The following is a 26,514-nucleotide window of genomic DNA, read 5'->3' as shown; positions in this document are numbered from 1 at the left end:
TTTAGTTACCAGAAAAGGGATAGAGTAATTCCTAAATTTTTAAAAAGTTTCTAATTTACCAAATTCCAAATTATTAGAAAACAGAAATTTAATTAAAAGGAGCAACATTCAGCCTAATTTCAAGCCCAGCGTATAAAATGCCAATGACATAATATCCATTTTTACCTATAATTCCATTGCCTAAGAATTTAAAAAATACGCATCTAAAAGGTTTTGGGAAAATTAGTTCTACAGAAATATGTGGCAATACTGCTCCATGAAAACTTTTTCTTCTATGTGCCAATGGTGTCTTCTTTCTCTGCACACCTATGCCTGTCTTCCTTTTGGTAAGCCTCTGGGTTTATGGACATCATGACTTTATCTTTTCTGTTCAATCTCAAAGACTCTCAATCTTCCATTTTCCCTTTTATGATACTTGTTTCCTTCTCTTGGTCTTCCCTTAATATAGAAGAAAAACTTTCAATGTAAAAAACAAAACAAAACCAAATCGATACAGTTTGTATTTAATATCCTTATTTTCAATTTTAATGTGGAATGAATGGGAAATATATTCCTTTCTCCTAAACAAAGGAACCCCAAATTAAATTTGATTTCTTTTAGAGAGGCCTTATGTTATTTTCCTACATGATGACCATGATGTCCTCTCAAAATATTCAAGCGCATTAGGTATACTATCAATTTTATCTGCCTTCTGACTAGCTTTCAGTGTAGACTGGTTGATTGCTAGACCTGCTGTATGTCTGTCATCTTGGGCTTTCCTTTGACCGTCTTCCTGGCAACTCCTTTCACTTCTATTAGATCCCTTATTTTCTGGATCCCATGTCTTTCACTTTCATTGTCTAGGTTTGGAGAAGCACTTGTTCCAATAACTTCTTAAGAAGACATGGGAAGTAAACTTTCAGAAACCCAGAATGTCTGAAAATGTATTGAATCCATGTACACACCTGACAGTGTAGTTAAACAAAATTTCCCTTAGTACTTAAGGCACCGGTCTTCTAGTTTCTAAGCGTTGATTCTGAGAAGTCTGATTCCACTCTGATTAGTAGGAAACTGGGTTTTCTTATTTTTCTTAATCTCTGGAAATGTTTAGGATTTTTTCTTTGGCCCCAGTGTATTAAAATTTGCATAACAAGGTGTCTTAATGTAGGTTTTATTTTCACTCATTATCCTGAGTTTTGGTGGACTCTTTCAATAAAGAAATTCATGTCCTTCAAGTTTGCCAAAGGTTTTTTTGTTTTGTTTTGTTGGATTTCCTCTCTTTCTGGACTAAGTCCTCTTATTTTCCTATTTCATTTGATAAATTTATCTTTTTGCTATACTTTCTGGGAAATTTCTTTACCAAAGAATTAAATTTCCAAGAGCTTTTTGATTCTCTGAGTATTCCTTTTTCATAGATCTTGTTCTTATTTTATGTATGTCTTACTCTACTCTTATACTAAATAGTCTGCTTTCTTCAAGCAGGGTATGGTAAAATATATATATAACAATATATTTGCCATTGTAACCATTTTTAAGTGCACAAGTGTCATTTTAACCATTTTTTAGTGTAAAATTCAATTTCTCTTTATAAGTGAATAATATTCCATGTATGGATATGTCACATTTTGTGTATCCATTCATCTGCTGAAGGACACTTGGGTTGTTTCCACCTTTGGCTATTATGAATAATGCTACAATGAGCACTGGTGTACAAGTATCTGAGTCCCTCCCAAATCTTTTGCGTACATACCTAGGATTGGGATTGTTGGGTCGTATGGTATTCTGTGCTTAACCTTCTGAGGAACCACCAGACTGTTTTTCACAGAGGCTACACTGTTTTATGTTCCCACCACCAATAGATGATGGTTTCAACTTCTCTGCAACCTTGCCGACACTTGTTATTTTCCATTTGTCTGATATTAACCACCCTTGTGGGTGTGAGTGATATCTCACTGTGGTTTTGATTTGCATTTCCCTAATGAATGACTGAGCATCTTTTCACACGGTTACTGGCCATTTGTTATCTTCTTTAGGGAAATGTCTATTAAATGTCCTCTGCCCATTTGATCACTTCTCTTTTTGTTGTTGACTTATACTTCTTTATATATTCTGAATTTTAAACTCTTACCAGATACATGGTTCCTCTGTATCCTTCCCCCATTCTATAGGCAATCTCTTAAACTTGTTGATAAAAGTCCTCTGATGCACAAAAACTTTTAATTTTGATGAAGTCCAATTTATCTATTTTGTCTTCTGTTGCTTGTGCTTTTGTTGTCATATCTAAGAATCCATTGCTGAAACTAGGTCCCAAATCACTGTTGTTATTAGGTACTGTTAAGTCGGTTCCGACTCACAGTGACCCTAGGTATAACAGAATGAAACACTGCCCAGTCCCGTGCCATTCTCACAGTTGTTGCTATGTTTGAGCTCATCCCAAAGCATTACTCCTATGTTTTGTTCTAAGAGTTTTATGGTTTTAGTTCTTACATTTAGGTCACTGATCTATTTGGAGTTAATTTTCATATGCGATGTCAGATGCGGGTCCAGCTTCATTCCTTTGCATGTGTATCTTTTGTATTTTTTGTCTACTCCCATCTACCATCCCTTTCTTTTCCAGTGTCTTGACAGGGAAAAATATTCACTCCCAACTCACAGCAATTTGAATACAGCTCTATTTCCCAGAAACCACTTTGTCAAAGATCAACATAACCTTTTTGTTGTTAAACTCAATGGATGTCTTTCAGTTCTTATCTGAATTTTTTAATAGCTTTCGATCTTGTTAACCATTTCTTCCAGAGACATTTACAAGTCTGAATTTTTGCCCAATTGCTCTCTTACTCAATATAATTTAGTCAAGCACTAATATGCTTATTAACAAATATTTATTGAGTACCTTCTGTGTGGCAGGTACAGTTTTAAGCACTAGAAATACAGAAATGGACAAAATAATGTCTTTTTCAGTCTGCTGGGAAGAAAACAGACAATAAGCACACAAATACATGTCATGTGGTGATAAAAGTGTTATAATGAAAAATAATAAGGCTATTTTATGATGATTTCAAAAAAAACACAAAGTGTTCATACTGATTATATTAAGTTCTAGAATAGGCAAAACTAATCTACAGTAGAAAAAAATCAGAATAGTGACTGCCTCTCTGAAGGTAGGAATAACGACTGACTGCAAAACAGGCTGGAGAGAACTTTCTGGGGTGATGGTAATGTTCTATATCCTGACAGGGGTTTCAGTTACACAGATGTATGCATTTATCAAAATTCACCAAAATGGTACAGTTAAGGGTTATGCATTTCCTTCTATGTAAACTTAACCTAAAATAATCTAAAATATTGAACTCTAATGATAGGCAAACTGAAATGTTGATGGGAGAAGTATACTAGTATCTGTAATTTATTGCAATGAATTTAAAAAACAGAAGGTGAAGAGATTTGAGATAAGAGTAGTAGAATAAAAGTCTTTCAACTTTTCTGTATGTTTGTAAATTTCCAAAATAAAATGGGAAAAAATAATGAAGTGTAAGGGGATTGGGAGATGAGCGTAGGCTGCCTGGACAGGGCAGTCAGGGAAGGCCTCCAGACATATTAGAAAAAGGTATTGTTTGAGCAGAGACCTGAATGTGAATCATGCAGATATCTGGGGAAAAAACATTCCAGACAAAAGTGAGAGCAAATGCAAAGGTCCTGAGGCTCCAAGATCAAGCCTGGCCTAACACTCAAATCTTATCCCCAGCCCACGACACTCTTCATTCAGAATATTCTTCCTCAGTTCTGGAACTGTATATATAGCTGCCTCTCTGAAACCAACAGCTGGATGCCCTACAAGTACAGAACTCAATCTCCTATCCCAAGTCCAATATTCTTTCTAGAATCAATCTCAGTCAACTATATCACCATCCAGAAACTTAAGCACTATCTGGAGGCTGGAAAAGACACAGGAAGCTATTTTTTACTCTCTCTGAAGAAGCAATCCAATACTAACACGCGAATCTGATTTTCCACTGATCTGAAAATTAGATTTCAGTACACAGACTTTTTCATTTCACCTGTGCGTCTCTGCATTAAGTGAATCAATGTTATAACTGTGGAGAATAAAGAATTATTTAACAAAAGCACTTGGGGCAGTGGTTCTCAAGCTCACTGTAAGGCCTAGGAGCCCATGATTCTACTTTGTAATCGGATCAATAATTAAGCAACTTATCAAAGACAGGAGATACAGGGACAAAGACAGACTTCTGAGGGAAGAGGAAGCTAATGCACAGTTGGAAACCGCCAACTCAGAAGCTTTTACAAGCCACCCAGCCCACCCAGTGCCCAGCACTGCCTAAACCAGAAGGATCAACCCTGGCTCCATTCTTTCTATTTCTTCCACTTTCCCACAACTAGTCCCAGCTTAATATCAACCTAGAAGATGAGTGTTTACCTTAGTTCAGGCTAGCTTGGTTTCTCTTCAGGATCAATGGCTTTTAAACTTTTTTTTTTTTTAACCACAGTTCACAGAGTAACACATACACTTACATAAACCACTCTGTGTGCTGGACTGCTATTCATCTACGGATTTTACACATACAGGCACACACCAGAAAAACAAAGTTTCAGGAAACAGTGTTAACTCTTATTACATGTAACACACTCCAGTATCTTCTATTTTAGTCTTTGCTGATTTATCTCATTTTTATGTGTTTAAATGCTGGTTATAAACTTGGCTGTAACCTGCGACTTGAAAACATTCATCTAGACTTATGTAAAACTGTTCTATTGCAGAGATCACAAATGGTTACTACGGGTCTGTTGAAGCATTTATTTGGCCCCTAAAGAATTACATTTTTGTACTTATCGTTTTGATTTGGAATGCCTGCTTCCCTCATTTATAAAACAGCCTGGCTACTATCCTAACTCGTCTCTTTAACTCCCAATCTGTCCGTTTATATCACAGCTAGAATGATCTTAATAAAATGTGAATAAGATTACCTCACTCCTCTGCTTAAAATTCTTTAACGCTTATCCATGGTTTTCAGGATAAACTCCTACCCTCAGCAGGCATACACAGGTTTGTTCTTCAGCACTATGTACCTTGCTTCCTCAAATGTAGAACTCAAGCTGTAACAAAATACTATTTCCTGAGGCTACCTTATTCTTTTTTATGACTGCTAGAGATTTGAACATAGTGTTCGCTCTACTTGGAATGAAACCTCTTACCACCTTAAGTGTTATCTCTTCTAGAAAATATTCTTTGATCTCAACAGCATAGGTCATTTTTCCCTATTTCCCCGCCCTAGAGCCCCCCTCATATGTGCCCTCCCACAGCATCCTAAAGAAACCTCTAGCATTTTTTTAATTGTACTGCACTGTCACTAATTCTTTGCTTATCTTTACCCCCCATTAGACCATGAGGCTCTTGACCTAAGAACGGCTTCATACATGTATCTGTCACAGTGGCTGACACATGAGAAACTAGGATAAACGACTGAGTTACCAAAGATAGTAGACCCAGGGACAATGAGAGATTTTTGAGAGGGACAAAAAGGGTCTGAAATGCTTGAAGGAAACAGAGGAAAGAATTTCCAATAAGCAGGTGAAAATAAGTTTAGGGGAAAGGTCTGGCCTGAACATACAGATTTAATAGTTAAAGTTAGACACAGTGAGAAGATCAGGGCAAGAGGGCAATGAGACACCTCTAGAAGTGCAGTTTCGACAGCCAAGTGTAGACATTCTGACTACTGTGAGTTGAGTTGGAAAGTACTTTTATCACAGTACACTGTCCATATTTCCATTAGAGCATTTTCAGATTATAGTGTATACGTATGTTAACAAGTCTAGACCACTAAATATGTCTCGTAAAGGCTTAGCTGACAAATCATTAATTAATATTAGTAAAGGAGCCCTGGTGGCGCAGTAGTTAAGCGTTCAGCTGCTAATAGAAAGGTCAGCAGTTGGAAGAAAGATGTGGCAGTCCGTAAAGATTCCAGCTGTGGAAATCCTATGGGGCAGTTCTACTTTGTCCTACATGGTCGCTATGAGTTGGAATTGATTCCATGGCAATGGGTTTATCATCCACAAATAAACAAAGTTCAGCCAAATAAACAGATAAAAACACTGATAAGTAAATACGGGAGAGATGAAAAAATAGAATACATGTATAGAACACTCCTAGAATATCATGGGGAGTTGAACAACGACAGTGTGAAATTAAAAAAAAGATTAAGAACTACTAACCAACAATAAAAAGCAACTGAGTTGAGCCGATCAGCAGGGTTATGTGACTTTCCATCGAACAATAATTACCAAAGACCAGATGAGTTGTGGGATAACATCAAAGACAACATATATAAGAAAGCAAAAGGTCATTTAAAAGACAGGAAAGAAAGAAAAGACCAAAATGGATGTCAGAAGAGACTCTGAAGGTTGCTCTTGTACATCAAGTAGCTAAAGTAAACAGAAGAAATGATGAAGTAAAAGAGCTGAACACAGAATTTCAAAGGGTGGCTCTAGAAGACAGAGTAAAGTATTATAATGAAACATGCAAAGACCTGGAGATAGAAAACAAAAGCGGAAGAACACGCTTGGCATTTCTGAAATAGGAAGAACTGAAGGAAAAATTCAAGCCTCAAATTGCAATACTAAAGGATTCTATGGGGAAAATATTAAACGATGCAAGAAGCATCAAAAGAAGATGGAAGAAGCACAGAGTCACTGTACCAAAAAGAACTGGTCAACATTCAGCCATTTCAGGAGGTAGCATATGATCAAGAACCAATTGTAATGAACAAAGAAGTCCAAGCTGCACTGAAAGTGCTGGCAAAATACAAAGCTCCAGGAATTGATGGAATACCAGTTGACATGTTTCAACAAATGGATGCAGAGCTGGAAACGTTCACTCGTCTTGCCAAGAAAACTGGAAGACGGCTACCTAGCCAACCAATATCTACACCCATTTTAAAAACAGGTGATCCAAGAGAATGTGGAAATTATTGAACAGTATCATTAATATCACATGTAAGTAAAATTTTGCTCAATATCATTCAAAAGTAGTTGCAGCAGTATATCAACAGGGAACTGCCAGAAATTGAAGCCAGATTCAGAAGAAGGTGTAGAATAAGGGACATCATTGGTAATGTCAGATGGATCCTGGCTGAAAGCAGAGAATACTAGAAAGATGTTTACCTGTGTTTTATTGACTATGCAAAGGCATTCGACTGTGTGGATCATAACAAACTATGGATAACACTGCGAAGAATGGGAATTCCAGAACACTTAATTGTGCTCATGAGGAACCTGTACTTAGGCCAAGAGGGAGTTGTTCAAACAGAACAAGGAGGTGCTGCATGGTTTAAAATCAGGAGAGGTGTGCATCAGGGTTGTATCCTTTCACCATACTTATTCAATCTGTATGCTGAGCAAATAATCTGAGAAACTGGACTACATGAAGAAGACCATGGCATCAGAATTGCAGGAAGACCCATTAACAACCTGCGATATGCAGATGACACACCACTCTGTATTAATCGAGAAAAAGGATGGCTACTTGTTCTCAAATTTGGGGCCTGGGGAGCAGACCATAAAAAACGCTAGAGAACCGAGGTTAGTATGTGGAGTGCCATGGTCATTTTTACCTAAAAGTAAAAATAAAGCAAAGTTCAAATTGAGAGGGTCTTAAAAATTAATATGAATTTTTTTTCTCTTTTCCCTTCATACTACACATATTTCAACAAGATGAGCAACGGTTCTTAGTTTCAAAAAGTACTTCCTTTTATAGCAAATAAATTATATGAATCATATTCTAATTCAGACTTCAAATTACTGAACTATGGAAAAATTTTATACACACCTTCTGTGGTAAGATATTATCAAAATATTGCTACTTAAATCTAAATCAAACACTAAAAAATAAAAATTGAACATACCCTGATGGCAAAGTTTCTGTGTTGGCACTTCCAGGCTGCTGCCGTATAGGTTCCGCACACCCATCTGACTGTCTTATTTTGGCTGCTTCATAAGCAGAACTATTTTCTGAACTAGAGGCGGCAGGCTCTAGGGTACTTATAGCTTCTGATTCCAGTGCTGAGCTGGTAGAAGGGATACATTCATTGTTTTCTGAGGAAGGTGGTATTTCTTGAACTGAAGGATCCTCAACGGTAGTACTAGTGCAATTTGAAGACAAGGTGGGTTCTTCAGATGCTATTGCAGGCCCCGTGCTGGACGTGTTAGCAGTTGGTGCAGATGAGGATGACTCTCCATTAACTAAGAGGGGAAAATTCATAAGACGATCTATCAGGTAATGACAAAGAAATCAATTAACTAATCAATCAATTATACTTATTCAGAGCCTATAAAATAAGACAAATTATATTTTCAAGTTGCTCACATTTAAGGAATACACAACATGTAAATGATAAAAATGTAACTTAAAGAGAAAACAACGTTAGGATAACAAATGTTTTGCCTTGCAATTATAAATTCTAAAGGAAAGTCTGCATGGGCTATATAAAAACTTAAAAATGATCCCTTTCAATCTCTCTTATTTCATGCAAATGGTAGCTAATATCTAAAGAGCGCTTCTGCTAATAGTAGGAAGTATACAGTGGCATTAATTCTTAAGATAGTATTACTAGAGATGGCAAAAAAATTTCACAGAGAAATAACCCAGTACCAGGACCCAGAGACATACTTTATTTTCATTTTTCTGGTTGGTGAAAGACGTCAATGCATATGGGAGTGTGGCGTGGCCCTTTCTGGGACATGGACACTTCACCCTGGAACTCTTTCTAGACCTCACCCTATGCATCTCCTCTTCATTTGTATCCTTCTTACTATATTAAAACTGTAGGTATAGCATTTTCCATGAGTTGTCGTAGCAAACTATTGAACCCAAAGGAATACCAGCATTATTACCATTTTATTGGTGAGAAAACTGATAATTTACATGCCCATGAAAATTGTTCTTCCTCCACCCACAACTGATTATTGTCCAAGGACTATGCTAGATGTTTTAGATCAATGATCGAATTTAAGTTTCAAAACAATCCATTAAGGTAGCTCATTGAGTTGCTGTTGTGTTGTTGTTAGGTGCCGCTGAGTCGGTTCCAACTTACAGCAACCCTATGCACAAGAGAATGAAACGCTGGTTGTGTGCCATCCTCACAACTGTTGCTATGCTTGAACTTCTTGTTGCAGCCACTGTGTCGATGCATCTCGTTTAGAGTCTTCCTCTTTTTCGATGACCTTCCACCATGGTATATTTAATATTCTTCACCAACACAATTCAAAGGTGTCAATTCTTCTTTGGTCTTCCTTATCCTCTGTCCAGCTTTTGCACGCATATGAGGTGACTAAAAACACCATAGCTCGAGTCAGGCGCACCTTAGTCCTCAAGGTGATATCCTTGCTTTAAAGAGATCTTTTGGAGCCGATTTGCCCAATGCAATGTGTCTTCTTATTTCTTGACTGCTGCTTCCATGGGTGTTAATTGTGGATCCAAGTAAAACGAAATCCTCTATAACCTCAATCTCCTCTCCGTTTATCATGATGTTGCCTACTGGCCCAGCTACGAGGATTTTTGTTTTCTTTATGTTGAGGTGTAAATCCATACTGAAGGCTGTAGTGTTTGATCTTCATCAGTAAGTGCTTCAAGTCCTCCTCATTTTCAGCAAGCAAGGTTGTGTCACCTGCATAATGCAGGTTGTTAACGAGTCTTCCGCCAATCTTGATGCCTCGTTCTTTTTCATATAGTCCACCTTTTCGGATTATTTGCTCAGCATACAGACTGAACAGGTATGGTGAAAGGATATAACTCTGACCCACACCTTTCCTGACTTTAAACCACACAGTATTTCCTTGTTCTGTTTGAACAACTGCCTCTTGATCTATGTACAGGTTCCACATAAGCACAATTAAGTGTTCTGGAATTCCCATTCCCTACAATGTCATCCATAATTTGTTATGATCCACACAGTTGAATGCCTTTACACAGTCAATAAAGCACAGGTAAACATCCTTCTGGTATTCTCTGCTTTCAGCCAAGATCCATCTGACATCAGTAATGATATCCCCGGTTCCATGTCCTCTTCTAAATCCAGCTTGAATTTCTCGCAGTTCCCTGTCAATATACTGCTGCAGCCACTTTTGAATGATCTTCAGCAAAATTTTGCTTGAATGCAATATTAATGATATTGTTCGATAATTCTGCATTCAGTTGGATCATCTTTCTTGGGAATAGGCATAAATATGGATCTCTTCCAGTCAGTTGGCCAGGAAGCAGTCTTCCATATTTCTTGGCATAGATGAGGGACCATTTCCAGTGCTACATCCATTTGTTGAAACATCTCAACTGACATTCCATCAATTCCTGGCGCCTTGGTTTTTGCCAATGCCTTCAGCGCAGCTTGGACTGTTTCCTTCAGTACCATCGGTTCCTGATCATATGCAACCTCTTAAAACGGTTGAACGTCGACTAGCTCTTTTTGGTATAATGACTCTGTGTATTCCTTCCATCTTCTTTTGATGCTTTCTGCATTGTTTAATATTTTTCCCATAGAATCCTTCACTATTGCAACTCGATACTTGAATTTTTTCTTCAGTTTTTTCAGCCTCATAAACGTTGAGCGTGTTCTTCCCTTTTGGTTTTCTATCCAGGTCTCTGCACATGTTATCACAATACTTTACTTTGTCTTCTCGAGCCGCCCTTTGAAATCTGTTCAGTTCTTTTGCTTTATCGCTTTTTCCTTTTGCTTTAGCTACTCGATGTTCAAGAGCGAGTTTCAGGGTCTCTTCTGACAACCATTTAGGTCTTTTCTTTCTCTTCTGTCTTTTTAATATCCTCTTGCTTTCTGCATTCATGATGTCCTTCCGCAACTCATCTGGTCTTCAGTCATTAGTGTTCAATACATCAAATCTATTCTTGAGGTGGCCTCTAAATTCAGGTGGGATATACTCGAAATCGTACTTTGGTGCTCGTGGACTTGTTCTAATTTTCTTCAGTTTCAATTTGAATTCGCATATGAGTAATTGATAGTCTGTTCCACAGTCGACCCCTGGCCTTGTTCTCTGACTGATGATATCAAGCTTTTCCATTGTCTTTTTCCACAGATGTAGTTGATTTGATTCCTGTGTATTCCATCTGGCAAGGTCTGTGTGTATAGTTGCCATTTGTATTAGTGAAAAAAGGTATTTGCAATGAAGAAGTCATTGGTCTTGCAAAATTCCAATCATGATCTCTGGTATCGTTTCTATCACCAAGGCCATATTTTCCAACTACTGATCCTTCTTCTTTGTTTCCAACTTTCACATTTCAATATCTGTGCATCCTGACTGCATGTTCGATCAATTTCAGAATGAAAAAGCTGGTAAAAAATCTTCAATTTCTTCATCTTTGGCCTTAGTGGCTGGTGCGTAAATGTGAGTAAGGGTAGTATTAACTGGTCTTCCTTGTTGGCTTATGGATATTATCCTATCACTGACAGTGTTGTACTTCAGGATAGATCTTGAAGTGTTCTTTGTGACGATGAATTCAATGCCATTCCTCTTCAAGCTGTCATTCCTGGCATAGGAGACCATATGACTGTCTGATTGAAAAATGACCAATACCAGTCCATTTCAGCTCACTAATGCCTAGGGTATCGATCTTTATGCCTTCCATTTCATTTTTGATGATTTCCCATTTTCCTGGATTCATACTTTGTACATTCCACATTCCAATTAACGGATGTTTGTAACTGCTGCTTCTTATTTTGAGTCATCAGCAAATGAAGATCCCGAAAGCTTGACTTTATCCACGTCATTAAAGTTGACTCTACTTTGAGGAGGCAGGTCTTCCCCAGTCGTCTTTTGAGTGCCTTCCAACCTGAGGGGCTCATCTTCCAGCACCCTATTAGACAATGTTCTGCTGCTATTCATAAGGTTTTCACTGGCTAATAATTTTCAGAAGTAGACTCCTGGGTCCTTCTCCCCAGTCTGTCTTAGTCTTGAAGCTCAGATGAAACCTGTCCCCCATGGGTGACCTTGCTGGTATGTGAATACCCGTGGCATAGCTCCTAGCATCACAGCAACACACAAGCCCCCACACTATGACAAATGGACAGATATGTGGGGGGCTAATTGAGTATTACCCTCTTATTGTAAATGGGGGAGCTAAAATTTGACAATGTTAAATTTGTCCAAGGTCATACAATTAATAAATGGTAGGGCTGGATTTGAACCCAATCCTTTCACAAGCCAAATCTAATCTTTGCACTACATCATGACTTTTGCCCATTTTAGATTAAAATAACTAACAATATCCAGCCAAAGAACATATCAAATGGGTCCCGTTAGTCAACACTCAAAAGAACAGAAAGAAAACATAACCCTTGTGCAACTGCCTCTAGTGAAAAGAAATTGTTTTAAACTCCTTAGTATAAGCTCACATCCCTTATCATCTGAACCTCTTGGGGCCAGGTCCCAGAATCCATAACTTTATAGAATTCAGAAATGTAGTATGGTGCATATATTGTATATTATAACAATACCTAAGCAGGTTCTGATGTTAACATTAATATTTCTGCAGCAAAATTTAAGTATACTCGCACTGCGATAAATGAAAGCTATAAAGAGCCTCATGTCAGTTCTAGTCATTTTGCCATCAAATGAGTTTACCAAACAAACACTTTAAATTTTAGAGATTTCAGGATTTTGGAAGCATAGGTAAGGAATTAAAGACATGTTATATGTTATACACAGAGTATAGACAACCCCACTATGACTGCAACTTCTAACTTCCAACAAGGAAAACTGATTTTTAAAGTCCTTAATTAGAAAACAGAGTATTTTGTACCAACACCATAAAAGGGATAGGCATTTCCCCCACTGCTTGAAAAAGTACCTGAATTCATCCTCCTAACATCCTCTCTTTGTATGAGAGATCATACAAAGGACAAGCCAAGTGGTTGCTACCAACAGAGAAGGTTCCGGAAGTCTTTTAAACCAGCCAATGGAATGAACACAGTTGAAATGTTTTGTCAGATGCCGCCAATGATAATAAGAGAAGATGAAAGTACTATCACTAAGTTGGTTGAGGAAGTATTATTTCAAGCCTATCACAGTATGAAAGACGAATAGGTTAACAGCTTAGAGACACTATAATAAACACATCAAAATGAACAGGAAAGCAAAGTGCAAAGAGTCGAAAGCCATACGGATGAATGTCAGTGAAAGCTCTTCTACTTCCTAGCTGTGACTTCAACTTCTCTGTGCATTAGTTCCTTCAAAAGAAAAAGGGAAAACTAGTACCCATTTCATAGAGCAACTGTGTGAGTTAAATCGGTTATGGATACATATAGTATCTACAACACCTATAGTACAAACATTGGCTATCATTATTACTATTCAGATTGTCTTAGGTTTCCTTACAGTTGTTTTGAATGTCACAGAAATTACTTATGACAGAGCCTTCACTTCTAGTCCCCCCATGCGTGTTATATTTTCACCTTGAAATTTCCAGCAAGGATAAATAAGAGAGGCATGTGGGAAGCAAATTTATTCTCACTAGCTAGAGTCGATGAAGTATTTGACAAGCTGTAGAGTACCCTGGTGGCACAATGATTGAAGTGTTCCGCAGCTAACCAAAAGATCAGAGGTTCAAACCCACCAGCTGCTCCATGAAGAAAAGGCCTGGTGATCTGCTCCCATAAAGATTTCAGCTTAGCAAACCATATGGGGCAGTTCTGCTCTGACCTCTAGGGTCACTATGAGTTGGAATTGACTCCATGGTACACAATAACACTATAGAAGAGATTCTACAATGAGGAGCACCTCAGTAAATCCTTTTTATATCAACATCTGAATATGTCCAAATGCAAAAACATGCAACAACTACTGGTCAATGAATATTTTTACCGGTCCGCTAAAATAGCTACATATTCTACAAGTAAGAGGTACCCCTCCAAATTTCAGATACTTTAAACGAAGGGAGATGAAAAGAATGAAATAAAATGATGGTATGAGACTTTCCGAAATGAATATTCAGTATTAAACTTTTCGCAAACCAGGAGTGGACTAGTAAATGATTGGCCCTGCGATCTAATTAGTGCCAGAAAGAATGGAAGTGGATAAACCACTATGAATCCAATGACAATCCTATATAATAAATCAACTCATTTATCTGGTCACAATGTTGCTGTGAGGTGTCATCAAGTCAGTTCTGACTCATAGCAATCCCATGCACAACAGAACGAAACACTGCCCGGTCCTGCGCCATCCTCATGATCACTGCCGTGCCTGAGCCCATTGGTACAGCCACTGTGTCAATCCATCTTGTTGAAGGTCTTCCTCTTTTACGTTGACCCTCTACTTTACGAAGCATGACGTCCTTCTCCAGGGACTGGTCCCTCCTATGACATGTCCAAAGTATGTGAGACGAAATCTCGTCATCCTCGCTTCCCACGAGCACTCTGGCTTTATTTCTTCCAAGACAGACTTGTTCATTCTTCTGGCCGTCCATGGCATACTCAATATTCTTTGGTAACAACTTAATTCAAAGGCGTCAATTCTTCTTCAGTCTTCTTTTTTCACTGTCCAGCTTTCACATACATTTTTATGAGGCAATCGAAAATATCATGGTTTGGGTGAGGTACACCTTAGTCCTAAAAGTGATATCTTTGCTTTTTAACACTTTAAAGAGGTCTTTTACAGCAGGTTTACCCAGTGCAGTATGTCATCTGATTTCTTGACTGCTGCTTCCATGGGGGTTGACTGTGGATCCAAGTAAAATGAAATCCTTGACAATGTCAATCTTTTCTCCATATATCACAATGTTGCTTATTGGTCCAGTTACATAGGGGTATTATTATTACTAGTATTTACAACCTCCTTGGAGAGTTCACAAGAAGTTACACTGTTTAAAATTTTAAAATTTTTTATGGGCAGGTAACTAGTTTTTTCTTTTCTTTCTTTTTGTTTTTGGAATGGCTAAGACAAATATTTGATAGAAAACCCTTCTAGGCTAACAGAATTTTAAGTTCTTATCAAATCCAGATTTTCTGGACCCATGGAGACTGGATGAACCCCCAAAACTATTGCCCTACGGTAATCTTTAAAGCAAAAATATCCCCTGAAATCTTAAAACCAGACAACAGTTTAGCTTAACTGGTAAAAATGCCTTGAGTATTATGTTCTTTTAAGAACTATCTATATGGAATCAAATTGACAACAGTAACTCAAAAGATTAGATACGAACCTTAGGGGCCAGTGAATTTATGTTAATGGGGAGGATCAAGTCAGAAAAGGAGGGTGAAAATGGTTGCACAACTCAAAGGATGTAATCAATGTCACTGAATTGTACGTGTAGGAACTGTTGAAATGGTGCATGCCTTACTGTGTATACTCCCAACAACAACAAAATTAAATTAAAAACAACAATAATAAAATACCCTTCTAGGCTAAAAAGCATTACATTCATTTACTCTTTATTGTGAAAAATTCCGGTTCTCAGGTCAATCATTTTTCTATGTGTTAGCAGATTTTTTAACAAATTATTGGCTCTTCCTATAGGTACTTCCCTCAGCATATGTTTTTAAAACTGTAAAATTTAATTTTTCAATTAACCAAACCATGAGCAAGTTGATTATTTACCAAGTGCTGCACTGGCCACCTACAGAATGACTTAAATGATCTACACTACGATGTTAGCCATTATCCTACACTGAAGGATGATGTAAGACAGTTCTTTGCAACTCACTGTTGTATTTACTCTCTTGTATTACTTAGGATGTTGTTCATATACAGTGTCTTTTCGTACAGATCCTTAAAAACCCAAGTATTAGAAATAGCAACTGTTTTAAACAGTCTGCTCTTAGAGCTAACTGTGAATAATCTAAGATGAGGTTTCCTTTTGTGTTTTACTAATAGAAATCTCAGTGTCACATCAGAAAATAGGGGGAAAAAAGCATTTTGCTCACTAATTTCACCCTAGTTATATCTATTTATCTTCCTTTTATTTTCCAGTTACCCTAAATTAATGTCTAAAAAGTTCTACTTATTGCAGGTACTTTGGAAACTATCTGTAAATTCACCTTTTTTTTTTTTTTTTTTAAAAAAAGGCAGCATGTAATAAAGAAAACAAAACAAAAATATTATTCATACACGTCAGTTCCCATGTTTACAAAAACTCTCAGGGTATTCTTGGTAAAAACCTCTCATCATTAGGTATAAATACATAATTCTTACCTATAAATTTCATTACTGAATTGCTTCTTTACGTCTATTTAATACTTTCTCATAAATAGACAAACATATGAAAGAACATAAGCTCTGGAATCAAAAGACCAGGATTCCAATTCGAGCTCCAACACGTATTACTTAGTACTGTATTTTAACAAAAATAACGCATGCCTTCTACGTTTGTTTGCTAATTGCATCCTCCCCCTGCGTGCTATGCTAATTTTTTTCTGGCAACACATAAAAATACTGGCATAGCAGCACTTAGGAACGTACCTCACAGGGGGAGGGAGCGGTTGGCAAACAAACATAGAGGGTGCATGCTATTTGTATAAAAATACAGTAATCTTAAGCAAGTGCTAAGATGTTTGAGTTTTGGGAGACTCATCTGAGTTAATATACAATCAAAAAATTTACTGATTTTACAGCAGAGTCCACTGAAAAATAGGATTGTAGAAAAATCTTCTTTAAATATTCCTTCTATAATAGAATAAAGCTTATTTTTGAAAAACATAAAACCTTCTGGCAGCTGTTTAATTTTCCTAAGTTACGTGCCAAGAAAAAAACTGTAATATTGAAAGACAGGTTAAAGGAAGTATTTGTTATTAACTTTTACTAACAAATCAGTGAATTCACTAAAGTTCTTTTAGAAATATATTTTACAACGTGAATTAAACAGCATATTTTGTGGCATTAAGCCTAAGAATCTAGGTATCATGTAAGTACTTATATAGGGAATGTGTTGTGACTCCAAACTAATATATTTTTGGAATATCTTCCTAAATAATCTAGAGAAATTCAAATTATTAAAAAAAAAAATTCCAGGGATTGTAATTTTAAAATTCTTATCGCAGTATAGAAAATTAAGACTGAACAAAAACAGAAGTGTAGGTATAGACACATAAACCTTAATTAACCTTTCATGTAAACAGTATGTCATAAATAGCCATGCTTACCAGTGTCACTGGCAGGCTCAGGTGTGAGTGGTTTTGGAGCTGGTGTATTTTGGGGTCTGGCAGCAACCTGAGACGGAGATGAAGATGTGTTGTCTCCATTAACTACATATGAACAGCATGAGTTTTGGACTAGAGTGTCTGTAGGTACATGATTATCTATTCCATTAGTAGTACATTCAATCGCCAACCTTTAAAAAAAAAAGATACCTTACTTCAATGAATTAAGTACAATTAAACAACGTTTCACCAGAACAGTTTAGGAAATATTTACCGAGTTCTTAATAGTCAAGCAAAGTACTAGGTATAAAGAGTAATGAATAAAAATATGGTAAGCTTTTATCACATGAAAGTTTAAATCACTTTCAATTCTAAGTGTACCTACACTGCCAGATAAAATAAATAATAAGACATACAGGTATACTAAGTCAAAATTAACAGATTCCGCCAAATGAATGTTCGAATTGTACATTTTAAATATTTAAATTTAAGAATATTAATCTCTAAAGGCTCTAAAAGTAGTTTCGAAAAGCAATGCTCATGAAACTTATAATAACCAATTCCAAACATAAGTATTGTAATTTTAATGAATACTGAAAAATAAGCTGAAAAAGTCTTCAAATGTTGATTACCAATTATTATATGCTAGGCACTAGAATTATGAAGTATATGATGATCAGAAAAAGCTAAGTATTATATCTAATAGAATTAGAAGAATTTACTGTATAAATAACTACAAATAAATAAATAAAAACTACGATTGGAAAATCAAACATTTTAAATTTTATTGGCAGCAAATGGGGAGTCAGGCAATAATCATGAAAGTCACCAGGAGAGTTTTTCCAAAATACACAGGCCTCTAATAACCTCCTAACTGATGTCTCTGCTTCCACTCTTGTCACACTATCTGTTCCCCCTCCACAGAGCAGCCTGATCTCTCTCTCTCCAAGCTCCTCCTTGCTCACCTTGCAGGAGATGTCCTATGTCAATTTTACTGCTTACAAAACAAAATGCTGAAGTCATCAGAAGTTTATTACAAACTGTTGTATACTAGGTAGTGAAACTATAAGGTTAATACAATCAGAAAAGATTAAATATTATGCTCTAGAGAGAGAAGAATTTACAGAACATAAATTAACCACGAATAAACTCAGGATTCTGCACTAGTTATTCCCTCTGCCCCGAATGCTCTTCCCGCAAAACTCTGCATGGATGGTTCATTCTCGGCTTTTTAATTTTAGCTCAAATGGCACTTCCTCACTGATGACTCCCTGACATCTCTTTAAAACAGCCTTCCTTCCATTCCTGTCACCTTGCCTTGTTTCAAGGATTCTATACTTCTTATCGCTATCTCTGATTAGCTTATCTGTTTCTCTACTTGTTTATATCTCCTTTTATCCCATCAGAATGTAAACATCATGGAAACAGGGAAGGTATTCCCAGTGCTTGGACTAGTCTCTGGCACCAAACCACAACCCAGTGCCATCAAGTAGATTCCGACTCATAATGACCCTATGCACAGATCAGAACTGCCCCTGCCCGTAGGGTTTCCAAGGAGCAGCTGGTGGATTTGAACTGTCAGCCTTTTGGATAACAGCTGTAGTTCTTAACCACTGTGCCACCGGAGCACCAAACAAGCACTCAACAATTATGTGTTGAATAAACAAATGGATAAATGAATGCCACCCTCCCCTCCCCGGTCACTTAGATGTTTGGAATGAGATACGTGCAGAAATGTGGGCAATTAAGGTCTGAAAAAACGCCCCAGGGAATTCTGGTTGTATACCTCTCCCAGCTACCCAGTGGGAGTCAGTGATCCAGGAGTTCAGGTAAAAGAACCCGTGTGAAGTTCTTCTGGTGCTGCAGAGCTATCCTTTTATTCAAGATGTGTTACAACATAATAAACATGAGATCAAGCTCCTTTATGCAGCTAAAACTCTATTTCAAAAACTATAAAAACAGACATATACATACACACACTAATACTTTTTGATTGATCTTTTTATGCTTAATTTTCTCAGTGTAAGTTACAAAATGGACACTAAATATATTTATTTAAGTCAAATAAATATTCGGAAGACAAACTTATCTGTTCTTTGATGAGAATCCTTTAACGGCAATTTAGAAGTAATGGTATTAGTAGCTCCCTAGATTAATAAAGGTCACACTTTATCACAGACCAAAGTGTTTTTTCAAATGCAGAAATGTTAATTTTACAGCAATATGTATTATTTAACATTTTCAGGTGCTAATTCCATTATAAGGAACCCTGGTGGCACAGTGGTCAAAACATTTGGCTGCTAACCGAAAGGTCGAAAGGTTGGCAGTTCAAACCCATAAGCAGCTTTGTGGGAGAAAGATGTGGCAAATCTTCTGTAAAGATTTACAGCCTTGGAAACCCTATGGGGCAATTCTATTCTGTTCTGTAGGGTTGCAGTGAGTCAGAACCAACTCGACAGCAATGGGTTTGGTCAATTCCATTATATTTGAACTATTAATGCTTTTATTCCAATTTAAATATTTCAAACATAGCTCCTATTAATCATCAGGAAATGTGAATGCCAGGCAGTTTCTGCAAATGGCAGGATTTCTGAGGGAAGACCACAATCTGTGGAGAATCTATTTTCTAGTGATCTGCAAGAAGCTGCCAATTCAGACAACAATAAGATAATCATTTTTCCATAGTATCCAATTCTCTTTAGAATTTTATCAATAAAATATGCCTAAACAGAGATTCTAACAAGCCATTTTCCAATAAAAAAACAATGAGGCACTTGATACAAGCTATAACATGGATGAACCCTGAAAATATAATGTTAATTAAAAAAAGTTAGTCACAAAAGGTCACATACTGCATGATTCCATTTATATGAAACAGTCATAGTAGGCAAAACATAGCCACAGAAAGTAGATCTGTGGTTACCAGGATCTGGGAGGAAGGAAGAATGGAAAGGGACTGCTCATGGGTATGGAGTTTCTTTATGTGGGTGATGAGAATTCTGAAAATACACAGTGACTGTGCTTGCATAACTCTGAATATACTAAAAATCACGGAAATGTACTCTTTAAAAGGGCGAATTTTATGGTATGTGTATTATATATCAATAAAGCTGTTATTAAAAAACTATTTTCATAAGAATTCAGTCAAAATGACATATTTAGATCTATGCTTTTAAATTCTGTGGCAAATTCTAAACTAAGATGAAAGTTAAAAACTTCAGAAATGGAAATGTTACATCATGTTGCCACAAATAATAAAATAAAGTATTCTACCTGATAGTTGTCCTTGCTAAAGGCTCTCCATTTTCATGTAAGGCATCACCATTTTGCTGTATTTCTACTGAACGACAAGAAAAAATAAACTAGGTTTTTTTACATAGTTCCTGCTGAGTTTTTTTCCTTGAATTTTAAAAACATATAAAGTTAGCTTACTGGTTGGAGATGAGCTGCCGTTTGCTAGATTTTCTTGCTCAACCACTAATCCATCAAGTACAACTGTCAATTCACCGGTTTGCAGTACACCATTCTTGTTTTCCAAGGAAAGTTTTAATTGTTCTTTCACTCTTTCCACTAAGGAAAAAAAAAATCCTAACTTAAAAGCTGTTGCAACATAACAAAAATATGTTTAGAAATAAAAATACATTTCAAGAATTACTATAACTCAGTACTCAGCAGCAACATTTGAAAGAAATTATCTGCATTTTTATCTGTAGCTCTTCTATGCTCCAGAGTTACCCCCTTTCACAGCCAGTTAAATACGCCCCTGTCTTAGTTACATAGTGCTGCTTTCAGAGAAATACCGCAAGTGGATGGCTTTAACAAAGAGAAATTTATTTCCTCACAGTAAAGTAGACTAAAAGTCCAAATTCAAGGCGTAATCTCCACATGAAGGCTTTCTCTCTCTGTTGGCTCTGGAGGAAGGTCCTTCTCATCAATCTTCCCCTGGAAAAGGAGCTTCTTCGGAACCCCGGGTCCAAAGGATGCGCTCTGCTCCCAGAACTGCTTTCTTGGTGGTATGAGGTCCCGTTGACTCTCTAGCTTCTCTCTTTTATATCCCAAAAGAAACTGGCTCAAGACAGAATCCAATCTAGTAGACTGAGCCCTGCCTCATCAAAAACTTCGGCCCAACCCCCCTCATTAACATCATAAAGGCAGGATTTACAGTACACAGGAAAATCACATCAGATGACAAAATGGTGGGTAATCACCATAGGAGGAATCATGGCCCAGCCAACCTGATACACACATTTTTGGGGGACACAATTCAATCCATGATAGCCCCCCATTCTTTCAATATCATCTTTAATTGCTTCTTTGTATGTTATAAACCTCACAGAACATGTAAGTAATCCAGATAATACCACACTATAACACTTCGGCCTCTTGCACCTTTCAATTAATATATGCTGGTCATGAAGTTATAAGTGTCTATAAAGATCTTCCTCAGCCCTTTTTATAGTACTTTGTTGTGTGTGGACACACCATAGTTTATTCCAACAGTCACCTATTGAGGGATGTTTGTTTCCAGTTTTTTTGTTATTACAAAATCTTTACCGCCTTGGTCCTTCGCACCTGCGTATAAATTTCAAATGCATTTGTCAAGATCCGTGAAAATACCTTTTGGGGCTTTGTGTACAATTGCAGTAACGATAAATCAATTAAGAAACTGACATTCTTAGGATATTGAGTTTTCTTATTCAGGAACACAGATTATCTTTTAAGTTAGGTCTTTTTTACTGTGATTCAGTAATGTTTTATCGTTTTCTGAACACAGATCTTACATACCTTTTGTTAGATTTAGTTGCCAGGTAATTTATAAATTGTTGCTATTATAATCACTGACTTAAAAACAAAACAGAGAGAAAGAACAACAAAAACAAAACAAAAACGCATTTTGTGTTTGTTTCTAGAACACAGAAATTCACCATGGGGTAAAAAAAAAACCAACCAAACCCATTGCCATCGAGTCAATTCTGACTCATAGCAACCCTACAGGACACAGTAGAACTGTTCCACAGAGTTTCCAAGGGGCGGCTGGTGGATTCGAACTGCTGACCTTTTGCTTAGCAGCCAAGCACTTCTACTTTTAAAAATAATTTGTTTATAGTTTTGTATTTTCCATACAATGATAGTGTTAGTATATGTCAGCTCTTTTTCTTCCTTTTTAATCTGCTTTTTTTTTCTTGTTTTTCTGAATGGGCTCCAGTACAATTACGAACAGATGATTCTGGGCATTCTTTTTTGTCCCTGATTTCAAAGGAAATAAACCTAATACTTAAACAAAAAAAAAATTATGTCAGTTATACAAATGCAGCCCTTTAATCTATTCAGTTGGCTTGGATTAAGCCACAACTGGGGTAGCTGGTTAGGATCTGTCTTCCAAGAAGGCCCGATCAATCTGTTGGGGACAGTCCCACTAGTGACCCGCATTAAATGCTGCCTCAAATGATGTACACTTACAACATCCACCAGACTTATGCACCAAACCACAGCTCAACATCCAAAACGGGTGATGGGCATACCAGGACTTGGAACTGCTTTGCTTCTTTTTCTGGCACCCTGATGGAAGTTGTGGGTGGACTGTTTGGGGAATGGTCTGTCTCTATACCTCCCATCCAGTCTGCTTAAGTAAGGCTTTGGGCCCAGAATATTCTCTGATAAGGAGGCTGGGAGCTGGGTCACCTTCACTCTCCCAGTTCCTTCTCCTTACCAGGGAATACTTCCCCCTGTTCTTGGCACACAGTAACTTTGTCTTTTGCACATGCATGGGCACCACATGGCACCTGTCCAACCCCACTGCCTATATCTGTTTCCAGCAGGGAGGGAACTGGGTCTCTCGTACTGTAGCAGAAGACGGGGAACATCCCAGGTTGTCAAAGTCAGTCTCAAGGGGGTGGACTAAAGGGAAAACAGGTTTTGTGAGGCCGAACATGTGTGCCCTCATGTAGTCCACTAGTTCATTACCGTTTGCTGAATTAATCTTACGTTAAGTCCCTGGTTTGCAGTCACTATTATCCACCACCACTATAAAACCTCTGCCCTCTCACTGTGGGGTACAGAGAAAGCTGCCTGGATCCTGGAGCTGTCCAGGACTTGGCCTTCGTATGTAAGTTTCCCTAACAAACTCCTTCATCGCCAAAAAAAATATGTCAGTTATAGCTTTTGATAAGTAACTCAAAATATCATTTCTAGTAGGTACAGGTTGCATAAATTATTTTTTATCCTAGTTTGCTAGTAATCTTTATGATGAGTGAGTGCTAAATTTTATCCAATGTTTTTTCTGCATCTACTCATAGTCTTTTGATATTTCTCCTTTAATTGTTAATGTTATGAATTATAATGACATACCTCCTAATGTTCAAATCGCCCTTGCAGTTCTGGGAAAAACTCAACTTAGTTATGTATATCATCTTTCATAAATACTGCTGAATTCAGTTAACTAATAATGTTCATGAGAATACCCTGTAATTTTCATGTTCTCCTGGTGAGGTTTTGACATCAAGATAATATCTACTTCATGGTGTTGGAGAATTTTTTTTTCTTCTATTCTTTGGAAGAGTTGTGAACATTGGGATGATATCTTTCTTGAAAATTTAGAATAACTAGTCTGTAACACTACCTGGCATTTTTTATGGGAAGATTTAACTACTGATTCAACTTCCTTAGTAGTTACAGTGCTATTCGCGCTTTCTATTTCTTCTTCATTCCATTTTGGAAGGTTTTTTTTTTTTTTTTCTTAAAAGGAATTTGAACATTCCATGTGTGTTTTCAATTTCTGAGCATAAGATCTTTCATATTCTATTAATCCTTTTACCTGCTGCTACATCTGTAGTTATGTCCTTCACTTTAGTCCTAATATCATCTATTTGTGATGTTTCCTGAGCACTTTTTATTGATATTTTCAAATAAACAACTTTTGTGTTTGTTGATATTCTTTCTGGGCTTTTTTTTTTAAAAACTGATTTTTAATCTTTATCATTTTCCTTCTACTTTTTGGAGATTTATTGTTATTTTTCTAACTTCTTAATTGGATGATTAGCTCATGTGTTTTCATTCTTTCTTACACAAAATTATATGCCTATACATTTTCCTTTAAGTACCACTTCTGCTAAATCTTAAAAGTTTTGATAATATTTTATTACCGAGTTTTGAGTATTTTAAAACTTCAGTTACAAACTTCTTTGACTTATGTTATTCAAAAGTACTAAAACATCTTTTTTAATATATGTTGGGATTTCAAAATTAAGGTCAGAGACTGACTATATGACATGAATTTTTAAAATCTGAAACTTGATTTATAGTATAGAATGTTATCCATTTTTGTAAATTTTCCATGGTGTGTGAGAAGAATAAAAACCAAACAAGTTGCAATTGAGTCAATTCCAATTCACGGTGACTCAATGTGTGCAGAGTAAACCGTAATCCAAAGGGTTTTTAAGGCTGTGACCTTCTGGAAGCAGGTCTCCAGATTTGATTTGAGGTACCTATGGGTAAGCTTGAACCACTAACCTAATGGTCAAGTACTTAAATGTTTGCGCCACCCAGGGACTCAGGGAAAAGAACAAGTTCTAATTCTCTCATCATTGGTGGCAGAGTTCTATTTAGGTCTACTATATCAAGTTATGTTCAAATCTGAAGCTATCCCTTATCAATAACTGAGAAAATTCTTATTATCATGGCGAATTTTTCAATCTCTCCTTACACTTTCTTTTCTTACTAAATACTATGTTTTGATGCTATTTTTACTTAATGCACCTAAGCTCAAAATTCTTGTGTCTTTCTGATAGTAAACTTTCTTAACTACTGATCTTTAGTTCTATTTTGTCTAATAAAGTTATTCCAACTTTTGGGTACTTCCAATTTTTCTGTGTTCTAAGTCTTTAAGGGTGATTCTTGTAGCTATATCATGTAGCTAAATTTTTTAAAAATCCAATCTGACAATTAGTGTCTTTTAACTGACCAGTTTAGTTGGTTTACATTTACTGCAATTGTTGGTAATTGGCTTATCATTTTTGATGCTATTTAACCCATTTCCCCCCAGTGTTTCATTTATCTCCTTTCTTGTTTTTTTTAAAGACTTTCTCATTTCCCCCTTTTTTATACTAGCTTGAAATTTAAACATAGCTGTTGATATTTTCATGGTTTCTCTGAAAATTTTGTCATACATATTTAACTTAAATAAAACAATATTGTCCTTCCCCTACCGACCCATGAACAAACTACCAAGAATTTAGAACACGTGAATTTCAGTCAACTCTCTCTCAACTTACATGCTATGTATATAATGATGTTGTTGTCAGGTGCCGTCAAGTCAATTCTGACTCATAGTGACCCCATGTGACAGAACACAACCACCCTGTAGGGTTTTCTACTCTAATCATTATAAACCAAAAAAGAAAAACCAAACTCGTTGCCACCAAGTAGATTCTGACTCATAGCGACCCTACAAGACAGAGTAGAACTGTCTCATAGTTTCCAAGGAGCACCTGGTGGATACCAACTGACGATCTTTTGGTTAGCACCCATAGCTCTTAACCACCAGGGTTTCCATAATCATTATAGGAGCAGACTATCAGGTCTTTTCTCTCACAGAGCCACTATCTTCCCTTAAAAATTGTCATTATTATTTTATACAATGTTTGTTTAGATTTATACACATGGCTATCAGTTTTTAATTGCTCATCAATTATTCTTGCATCTCTCATCATCTGACAACAACATCATTATATACATAGCATGTAAGTTGAGAGAGAGTTGACTGAAATTCACGTGTTCTAAATTCTTGGTAGTTTGTTTATGGGTTGGTAGGGGAAGGACAATATTGTTTTACTTAAGTTAAATATTGTATGACAAAATTTTCAGAGAAACCATGAAAATATCAACAGCTATGTTTAAGTTTCAAGCTAGTATAAAAAAGGGGGAAATGAGAAAGTCTTTTTAAAAAAACAAGAAAGGAGATACATGAAACACTGGGGGGAAATGGGTTAAATAGCATCAAAAATGATAAACCAATTTTCGTTATTGTTAAAGAATAGTCCTTCACAATAGGTCTCTTGGCGGTGAATTCTCTCCTTTTTTGTTTATCTGTAAATGTCTGTATTCTCGTCCTTGACAGTTTTGTTGGGCATACAATTTTACACTGACCATCTTCTCTTAACTCTATGAAGATACTCCACTATCTTTTCCTATTACTGCTAATTCTATGATTCTAATTACCGTACTTTTGTAGTTGGATCTATTTTTTTCTATATGGTTGCTTTCAAGGCCTTTTGTGTTATGCACTTCACTGTGTTATGTGTAGGCATGACTTGCTCTTATCTTACTCAGGATATGATGGATCTGTGGGTTCACGTTTTTCATCAGTGTTCAAAAATTTGCAGTC

General features: G+C 36.7%; 1 protein-coding gene across 12 annotated transcripts in view; it reads right to left on the bottom strand.

The window, feature by feature from the left end:
* Positions 1 to 26,514, bottom strand: part of WWP1 (WW domain containing E3 ubiquitin protein ligase 1) — a 119,377-nt gene that overhangs the window by 38,315 nt on the left and 54,548 nt on the right. For 8 of the 12 annotated variants that reach the window (XM_010588383.3, XM_064267882.1, XM_064267884.1 and 5 more), the window contains 4 exons: positions 20,565 to 20,702; positions 20,406 to 20,472; positions 17,136 to 17,323; positions 7,896 to 8,259 (listed from right to left, as the gene is read on the bottom strand). In XM_010588383.3, coding sequence (XP_010586685.2) covers positions 7,896 to 8,259; positions 17,136 to 17,323; positions 20,406 to 20,472; positions 20,565 to 20,702 — 757 coding nt within the window. Of the gene's footprint in view, positions 1 to 165; positions 370 to 7,895; positions 8,260 to 17,135; positions 17,324 to 20,405; positions 20,473 to 20,564; positions 20,703 to 26,514 lie in introns of those variants that run through there. The other 4 variants (XM_023545850.2, XM_023545851.2, XM_023545852.2 and 1 more) reach the window with 4 other exon arrangements.

This window comes from Loxodonta africana, chromosome 14 (assembly GCF_030014295.1).
Source record: "Loxodonta africana isolate mLoxAfr1 chromosome 14, mLoxAfr1.hap2, whole genome shotgun sequence".
NCBI lineage: Eukaryota > Metazoa > Chordata > Mammalia > Proboscidea > Elephantidae > Loxodonta > Loxodonta africana.
This window is presented reverse-complemented; position numbering and strand designations above follow the sequence as displayed.